The 10,164-nt window shown below is 31.8% G+C and overlaps 1 protein-coding gene across 1 annotated transcript; it reads right to left on the bottom strand.

The window, feature by feature from the left end:
• Window positions 1–9,242: 9,242 nt before the first annotated feature.
• HELRODRAFT_136988 (hypothetical protein) lies at window positions 9,243–9,515 on the bottom strand (the record flags this gene model as incomplete). Its single annotated transcript, XM_009021146.1, has 1 exon — window positions 9,243–9,515. A coding segment is annotated over one exon (273 nt), but the record flags the coding sequence as incomplete, so codon positions are not given.
• Between the last annotated feature and the right edge of the window lie 649 nt (window positions 9,516–10,164).

The raw sequence follows: 10,164 nt of genomic DNA, 5'->3' as shown, positions 1-10,164 counted from the left end.
TGCTTCAAATAGTAACACGAATAATTTATGTAATTTTTATTTCTTGTTATTTTGACACAATATCAACAATTACCAGTTCATTGCATAACCATATGTGCAAAAACATAATTGTTACACCGATACAAAAACTTGATTGATACATAGCTATAAAAACTTGAGTGATACATAGATACAAATGCATGATTGATACATTAATACAAATTCATGATCGATACATAGATACAAACTCAGGATTAATACATAGATACAAATCCATAATTGATACATGAATACAAACTCGTGATTGATACATAGATACAAATGCATGTCCCATAGAAACAAAAACTTGATTGATACGTAAATAGAAAAACGTAATTGATGCATAGACAGAAAAACGTGATTGATACATAGATACAATAACATAATTTAAAAAATATTGCGTCACACAGAAACTCCCAGCCTTTCAAGCCGCAGTAACAAATGATGGCTGGGCGGATGTGGCATCGTTCGATGTTTTGCCTTCAATCAAATTTATGCAACTGCAGCATGTAATCAATCCTTTCATCTCAGCAAGCACACACAGCAGTTCAATCATGATCCTCTATCAAATTTATATAACTAGCTCTTACAATACGATATGTCTACATAAATAAAATTATTATAAATTTAAGAATTTGCACGATCAATGTTTGGTGAATAACATTGGACGGATAAACAAAAACAAATATCTTCTTAGGACACTCAAATTATTTATTTTTTTTTTCAAATATTAAAAATTGAACATTGTAAACACTCCTGTTTGAGTCGTGTTTCAAATAAATTTACAAAATCAACAACAGCAACCTCATTTATTTTATCGCCATGGTGGCGGTGATTCTAGGCGTGTGCGTGCGTGTGTACCTATGTGTATGTGTGTGTATGGTCTGTGTGTATGTTTGCGTGTGTGTGCAAGCCAGATTGCACATAATTAATTAAACTTATCTCATTAATGACGATGCTTCGATATGAGAATAATATCAGTTCTCATCTCATCCCTGCTGCTGCTGATGCTGCACTGCAAGCGAGGAACAAGTTTGCTAGCCGTCACAGTTTATATGACCGTTTTCATAATTTTATGTCAATCCTTAAAAACTTTTTTTAAATATGTATGATGTGATGTCAAATGTTTTTAAAGATTCTGTGTAATAAATGTATCCGTCATTCAATCATTCCTTCCTTCGCTCACTCACTCTCAAACATCCAATAACTTAACTCTCCAGCTATTATTTTTTGTGTTTCACTTTAAGATGGTGTTTCAACCTTTTACGAAATTGAATAACAGACAATGCAGGATCACGAACGTCCCTAGGCAAACCATTCCAGACAGCAGGACCCATTACGAAGAAATTCCTTCGACCAAGAGCCAAGGTTTGCGTCAGGTACAATCAGTAAACTTGAATTGTCAGAGTGCGATGTTTGACTCAGCAGTGGCATTGTTCGAGGAATGACTCTGTCAGTTAAATATTTAGGGGTAATTAACTCTCTTAATACATTTTAAAACCGTTAAACATATCGTGGAAATAACTCCTAGAAACCTTAATAAACCATACATAATGTATGTATGTGTATACATGAGAAAGATAAGTGTACATAAGGATGTATGTTGGTAAGTATGTATGTAGGTATGTATATGTATATGTGTGTGTGTTTGTGTTTGTGTATGTATGTATTCGTATTCATTCATTCATTCATTCATTCATTCATTCATTCATTCATTCATTCATTCATTCATTCATTCATTCATTCATTCATTCATTCATTCATTCATTCATTCAATCATTCAATCATTCAATCATTCAATCATTCAATCATTCAATCAATCAATCAATCAATCAATCAATCAATCAATCAATCAATCAATCAATCAATCAATCAATCAATCAATCAATCAATCAATCAATCAATCAATCAATCAATCAATCAATCAATCAATCAATCAATCAATCAATCATTCATTCATTCATTCATTCATTCATTCATTCATTCATTCATTCATTCATTTAATTATTCATTCATTCAATCAATCAATTATTCATTTATTCATTCATTTATTCATTCATTTTATCAATGGAGTAAAAGACAAATATTTGTTGAGTTGAGCGATGAAAATGATGTTGGACGATGCAGTAGATGAGTATGTATGTACCTAAGTACGTACAGTTTGTATTGAAAGTAGCCAGCTTGGATCCTCCATAACAGAAGAGTTGGTTGGAGCATTCTTATATTAAAATGACTTTTTGAATATTTTAATGATGCCAAAAGAATTTTAAAAATTCTTTCAACTCCCGTTGGTTTCAAAATCACAATAGCAGGTCTCAAAGTTTAATTACATGAATGTTCGGAAGAAATTTCTATTAAATCACAAAGTTGCTTGTTGGAGATAGCCACAAATGACGATGATAATGATGATGATAATGATGACGATGATAACGACGATGATGATGATTATGATTCGAAACTAAAACACTGCTGAATTATTGGATGAATAGGTGTGATGACGACGATGATGACGATAGCGATGAACAAGAATGATAACATGTTGTGTCAGCGATGGTGGTAATAATGAAAGTAACGATGAAGATGATAACACGTTGCGTCAATGAGGGCAGTGTTGATGAAGATGTATGATAATGATGATGATGATGACGATGATTGAATTGTTTAATAAGTAGCACGGTCAGCGTAGAGTGTACTGAGAGAGAGAGAGAGAGAGAGAGAGAGAGAGAGAGAGAGAGAGGAAACGTACTAATCAATGCATAAAAACAGTGCTGACGCCGTCCTAGAAATTATAACGCTGGCGACATTTCCTAATTATATCCAACCGCTGAAGTAATAAGTGGCTCTGTTTTTGCGTCGTTGTATTGATGTTATGTTGTATGTTGTTGTTGTATTGATGTTATTGAACGGTTGTTGTTGTGTTGATGTTACGTTGTTGTGATTAGGTTGATGCTATGCTGCCGTTGTTGTTGGTGTTGTTCTTGTTTTGCTATGTTGCGGTGTTAATTTGTTGTTGCTGCTCTTGCATTGTTGGACTTTGGTATGGAAGTTTATATTTTGTTGTCTGTTGTTGCTTTGAGGGCATGTTTTGTGATATTTTTGTTGTTGTAGTTGTTCAACTGATGGAGCGATATTTTCATTATGTTTGAGCTATTGCTTAATGACGAGTTATTGTGTTTGCCAGTGTATTCCTTTTATTTCATTTATTATGCTTGGAGAAATTTTCATTTTTGTAAAACTGCGTAAGGCTCAAATGTTTGTGCTGTTTTTCATTTTTATTTGTGACAGCTCATAAAATGTTTGCTTGCTTGCTGCTGCTGCGTGCTTTTTCCTAACTCTTCTGTTCAGATGTTTAGTTATTTAGCACGCAACATTCCAATGTTTGGCAAGTTTCTAGCTTTCCTTTTTGCTATTGTTCCATTTTAAAATTATTTTCGTAATTTCAGTCCTTTGCATTTTACCCTTCGTTTTCATACATCCCACAATTCATCTCATGATTTATATTAAAATGGAGTTTATTCCACTGAAGCGTGTCATTTGTTATTTTTAATGGCGAGAACATCAGCGCACGTGTTTACAAGTTGAGCTTCTTCATAAGACGCCGCGATGTCCTGCTGAGCAGTTTGAGGTAACATGTTGACAGATGGATCCATATATCCATTTGCATTTAAGTGGTGAGCAAAATATTTATGAATAATTGAAGAGCTCTTAATGAATTTTGTAGGCCTCTGAGATAGCGTTTTGTGGTGTGGCGGTGTAATGAAGAGGTATATCGGTAGATGTTGACATTTCAGAGAGTGATTAGCGCTTACTTTTAAAATATATATAAGATATAAATGTTTTATTGATAAAAAAATATTTAAAAAAAATATAATTCTTGTGAACACAAATCTCATCAAAAAAATATTAAATATCAGCAACGGGAGGCGAGGAAGGCTGATATCAGGTAAAGCAGGAGAGGGCAAACTTTTTGCTGTGAGGGTCGATTTGAAACTTTTCTACATGTAAAGGGCTGTATATGTACTTAAATAGCAAATTTTTTCGACTCGGGGGAGAATTTTTAAGACCTTTTTTTGGCGAAAAAGGCCTCGCGGCTGCATAAAAAAAACTTCGCGGGCCGTAGTTTACCCAACCCTGAGAAAAATTCTTCCTACCAAACGACAATCAAAAGATAAAAAAATATACAGAAGAATGTTGAAATGTTCCCGCACTAATTGGATAATGATTAAAATAATTAAATTAACTTGAGACAATATTATAGAAGCCGCAGTGACCTCGAGATAATTTTGTGCGTATTTTTCTGATTGATCGTTAGTACGGATGAATGAGATAGATAGATAGATAGATAGATAGATAGATAGATAGATAGATAGATAGATAGATAGATAGATAGATAGATAGATAGATAGATAGATAGATAGATAGATAGATAGATAGATAGATAGATAGATAGATAGATAGATAGATAGATAGATAGATAGATAGATAGATAGATAGATAGATAGATAGATAGATAGATAGATAGATAGATAGATAGATAGATAGATAGATAGATAGATATGCTACAGATTATTTCGAGGTCGACATTCTTTCCCTCGTTATAACGGAATAAACCTTGCGAACGATCTTTTGAGAAATTTTTGAACAGTTCCATAGGTAGCGGTCAAAGCATACAAATTGTCGAATGGTTGAAAAAAAAACAATAAAAAAATTTTCTGAGTGACTATTGTCGCATTATGCACACAAACACAAATTGAACATGTGCACGAACCAACTTCCCTCGTTTGATTACAATTTTCTAAGTTTCAGTTTTCTTTTATTGGTGAGCATGAGTCTTTAACCAAGATCGCATAGAATTAATATTAAACCTTATTAATATTCGATATAAAAGAGAACTTGGGGTCTTTATAAATCAATGTCAATAATATCCATTGAACAATAATAAACTAGTTTGCGTGTTATATAAATACCTGCCAGTTAAATAATCGGAAACGAAAAACCTGACGCTAACAATCGCCCAATGATTGCTGTACCGTGCAATAATGAATAATACACTTACTTATAGTATTGTAGTATCTAAATAAATTTCAAAATCAATTTTTTGCAGATTAAATTAAAATTACACTAACATGTTGTAGAAAATGAACTCAGAAATTTAGATTCAAATAAAAAAAAATGAAGTGAAATAAGAAACACGAACACGACATCATGAACGAGTGATTCAAATAATCTGCATTCTCAAAAACAAACGACTACTCTTATTACTACTAATCACAAGAAACAAATGTTTAATGGAATACTTGGCTCATAATTAGTTGATACAAGAACAAAATTTTACATACATATATATATATAAATATATAGATGAGTGTGTTGGTGTGTGTGTGTGTGTGTGTGTGTGTGTGTGTGTGTGTGTGTGTGTGTGTGTGTGTAGTGTGTGTGTGTGTACGTTCCGTACGCAATCGAGAGCAATTAAAGATAATTTAATATACATTTTGTAAAAATACCAACACACCTGCATAACCTAAAAATTGTTAACGTTAAACGTAGGTAATTATTAAAGTGAATAATCAATGGCACTTAGTAATTGAAGCTTCTAGCGACTTTAATTAAACGATAAATTATTAATAAAATCAATAAAACTGTAACGATTCAACTTCGACTTCAATGGTATAATGAAAACCTGACACTGAACAAATTGTTCTATGGAAAAAGAAGTTTAAGGAGAAAAGGCACGGACCAGACCAAGTTACGTTCCATCATTACAATGTAAAAGTTAACCTTGAATATAACTCATTGATAAGCTGAAATTATAATAAAAAATAATTTCAAATATTTGGAAAACTTAACAAAAATCCAATACATTTTAATAAGGAACTCAGTACTTTTCAAGTAGACAATAAATTTCAGAAAAATAATAATCATCATTAAAAATAACGCAAATTACCATATTCTTAAAGTTTGGAAAGTTAAGATAAAAAAAAAAGATCTTACAAAAAAACTATTAAATTTAAAAAAAAATGAAATTTATATTATTTTTTTCAAAAAATAACAAGCGCAAAAATTTTGAGGTAGCAAAGGCGTGATGCTGCCGTAAGATATTCAATAAAATGGTGAATTTTGATCAGTGGGTGGTTATCAATCAGTTAATAAAAAAAAGCATTGCAAATTTTTAAACAAATCTTGGAGGTAGGAGACCTACTTACACCATAACCAACAGTTACAATAACGAAACTCTTCGCACGATGACAATAACAGGCTTGACAAATGTTACAACAAAAACCATATTGTACTAAAACTCATCTCTGATAATATCAATAATAATAATAATAATAATAATAATAATAATAATATTCTAATAATATCCTGGAAAATAACAACAAGAAAGCTGTGAAAGAGAAGAACAATAATAATAAAAATATTATTATTATATTAACATAATAATAATAATATTATTATTATATTAATATAAAAATAATAATAATAATAATAATAATAATAATAATAATACCTCATAAATAATAATACAATTATAAAAAAATTAAATCATCTAGAAGAATAAATAGAAGAACAGCGTTCCACGATATGACAACAAAACAATTGAATCCTTTTACGATGAAATATTAAAGTCCGTATTTGAAATGATTAATTGAACGTTACAAATGAAGAAAATATAATTCATAACGAAATAAATGATAATTAATTAATTAATTAATTAATTAATTGAACAAATAAATTCAAAATTCAGACAGAAACAGATAGAGTACCCTGGCAAATAGGATTATTTCAAATGCTAATAATAAACACACTCACATAATGTAACAACTCATTAATTACATAAAAAATAACTAAAAGCCCTAATATATTTACATAATATGTGACTAAAACCATATAAAATAAATATACAAATATATTTATATATATACATATATAAATATATATAATAATAAATATATATATATATATATATATATATATATAATTAGCGCTATACAAGTTCTTTTTAATAACAACGAATATGATTGTCCGTTTCAGCTTATGTAAAAATTTAACTAACCACTAATCAAAAACATTACTGCATATGGTAGAAGTTAATCCTTTTTTGAAATCATTTAGGAGAAGAGAACCAGGCGTATTTAAACGTTAGGCCGTCACCGGCCCAAACTGATCATCAGATGGAAAGTTATTATAGATAGACAGAAGTTGATGGACCAAAAGTAAAGTGATAGTAGATGGATCGAGTGTTGGATACATCAAAAAAGTTGGTTGATCGTGAAATGCATTTATGTTTGACAATTCCAAAAATGTTAATGACCCATGGTTAGTGATTAACCACAGTCCAGCCTCAAATAGAAAATCAAGTGAACGGTCAATGAAGTCAATGAAGACCGCTGTTTAAATTCTATGACTACTTAACAGCTTATGTCATTTGCAGATTAAAAGTTACCTCGTCGCCATTCAAAACAGTTGTTTCAGAAAAAGCAAGAAAGAGAAATTGCGAGAGAAAATACAAATATCCTGATTTAAATATTATTATACTAAATAGATGATTAACAAAAACAGTTTACTATGTAATTAATTGCCAGCTCTAACAATATTTAGTAAAAAAACAACTGATTACAAAACGCATGTCTGCTATAGTCTTGTGTGTTGAGTGTTCTCATGTAAGGGCTTATGTAAGTTATGTCACGGTAGTCTGAATATTCTTAGTTAAAAATCAAAATTTATGGCAAAGATGATTCTAAATGCAAAATTGTTGATGATTTTGAATGAAAGAGAGTGGAATAAACATGTTGAACATTTCCACCGGCCAGCCAGCCCTAACCTGCAGTTCATTGGGATGATAGAGCAAGCACTCAGGACGAAAGCACCAACAAATAACCAATCGCGAAAGCTTGATTAAGCATAAATAACTAAATAACTCAGACCATTATATAAATATACATTACAAAGAAATAGATCCAAATATAAGTGTATTTATCACTTATTGCTATATATCATTCATAAACATTCATAAACTCAATGAAAATGCAAGAAAAGTGTTATGTAAGAATCGTGAAACATAAGAGAAAAATCATTATGAAGACAGTTTTAATTTAACAAAACAAGCCCCTACAACAATTATTGTAAATTAAACTCCAACGAATTATCATCACAAAAAAGCCTTTCTCTCCCCTCCCTCTCCCTCTTTCTCTCTTTCTCTCTATATATATGTGTGTGTCTGTGTGTGTCTGAGTGTGTGTGTATGTTTGTGTGTGAGTATATATGAATTTTTGTGTCTATTTTACTATATAACTTTGTCTGTGTGTGTGTAAAAAACTAAAAAGCAAATGATTCAACTGTCTACAAATATTTCAAAAAAGGTTTAAGAAATGAACTCCAAAACAGTAAGTCACAGGCATGATGACCTTGGCGAGAGGAGGAGGAAATACTTGACCAGAGCGTCACAGCTGTCACATCATTCTTTAAACTCTTTTCATATGAAATCCATGACTCGAAACCAAATAATAATAGACATCAAACAATTTTTCCAATAAGAAACATCGTTCAATTTTTCAAAAATTTTCAACAAAAATCACAAGACGAAAGAAGGATTAATTTAATATCCCAGCGATGAAAAACTCATTGACTATAAGATATGACAAACAATTAAAATTTGAATTCAAATTTAAACAAATAGAATTTTGATTTTGTTTGGCTGATTTTTACAATCCATTTAAAGAAACTAAACAAGAAAATTTAAAAAAATAAAATTCATAACAACTTCAGTTTTGAAGAAACAAATCCAATCTGTTATTTACACGTTCTGCTAAAATTAACAGCTGCATTGACACTAAGTGAATTACATATAAAAAAAATATCCACCACATCACATGGGTAGCTAATACAAGCAACAAAATTTTAAAAAAACATAAAATACAGCCTTTCCAAAGCAAATTCAAACTTGAATTACATCACGCCTTAAAAGAATCCAACACTTAATTCATTCAACCAAAGAGGAATTAATGACTTCAATGCCATCTTTTGGTTATTACTCAAATAACTTTAACCATATCAAAGCCATCACCATAATTACCATAGGCATCATCTGCACCATCATACCATCATCACCGTCATCATAATAACAATTACCGTCGTCATTATCACAAATATTCTAGTGATTTTTAAATACATCCTTATAAAACTTGAACATTGTTACTTGCTTCAGAATCGCCTTGAACTTCTGCATGCTTCTTAATATGAGCCTTGCACTTATCCTTTCTGTAGAATGCTTTCTGGCAGATGCTGCAGGCAAATCTTCTCAGGCCCGTGTGGATGGGTCTGTGTCGCAAGAGGGAGCTCTTTGTGGTGAAGCACCTTCCGCACTGGTGGCATATGAAAGATTTGTGGCTGGTGAGGGTGTGGTGGAAGTACTTCAGAAGATCGAGAGAGACGTGGTCGCAGACCTTGCAAGTGTACGAATCATCCATAGGGCGATCCCTCGACCCTAGGTATTCGTGAATTTCATCCAGTGTCAAAGCATCTTCTAAACTACGACGCCGACGTTTTCTTCCGTTTACGTTTAAACAATCGAGGAGGTAGTCTTCTTCAGTTTTTGATTCAAACTTATCAATAATCATATCATTGAACGAACGCTTACCGCTGCTGTTGTTGCTGTTGTTGTTGTTGTTGCTGATGAGTACTTCAGATTGTTGTTTGAGATTAGAGTTATCGCCGCTGTTAGTGACGTCTGCTGTTGCTGCTGCAACTGTGGCCGGCAAAATTTTTCTATACGATGAAACGACTGGCTGGTTTGCCACGAATGTATTGAAACAATCTTTAAAACTTTGGGGAACATACCCATTTAAAGAACCATTCCTCAACAAACCCATCTGAAGCAGTGGCAAGTTTAAGGTAGAAATATTTGAAGGTAGATTGGAATAGGGAACACTCCATATGTTGCTGTTGTTAGACAAATAATTTATGTTGAAGTTATCGCCTATGTTATGAATCGCTTGGGAATTGAGTTGTGATGTTTTGTTACTCAGGTCAAGGCACTCATTATCACTCACATCTGTGTTGACAGAAGGTTCGTTTTTTAGAAAAATTTGATTATTTTTATTGAAGGGCGACGAAGTGTTAAATGATGGCAAGACTAAGTCAAAACTA

The sequence above is a fragment of the Helobdella robusta genome (genome assembly GCF_000326865.2).
Source record: "Helobdella robusta unplaced genomic scaffold HELROscaffold_3, whole genome shotgun sequence".
Lineage (NCBI taxonomy): Eukaryota > Metazoa > Annelida > Clitellata > Rhynchobdellida > Glossiphoniidae > Helobdella > Helobdella robusta.
The sequence above is the reverse complement of the archived record's forward strand: the minus strand, read 5'-3'. Positions and strand labels throughout refer to the sequence as shown.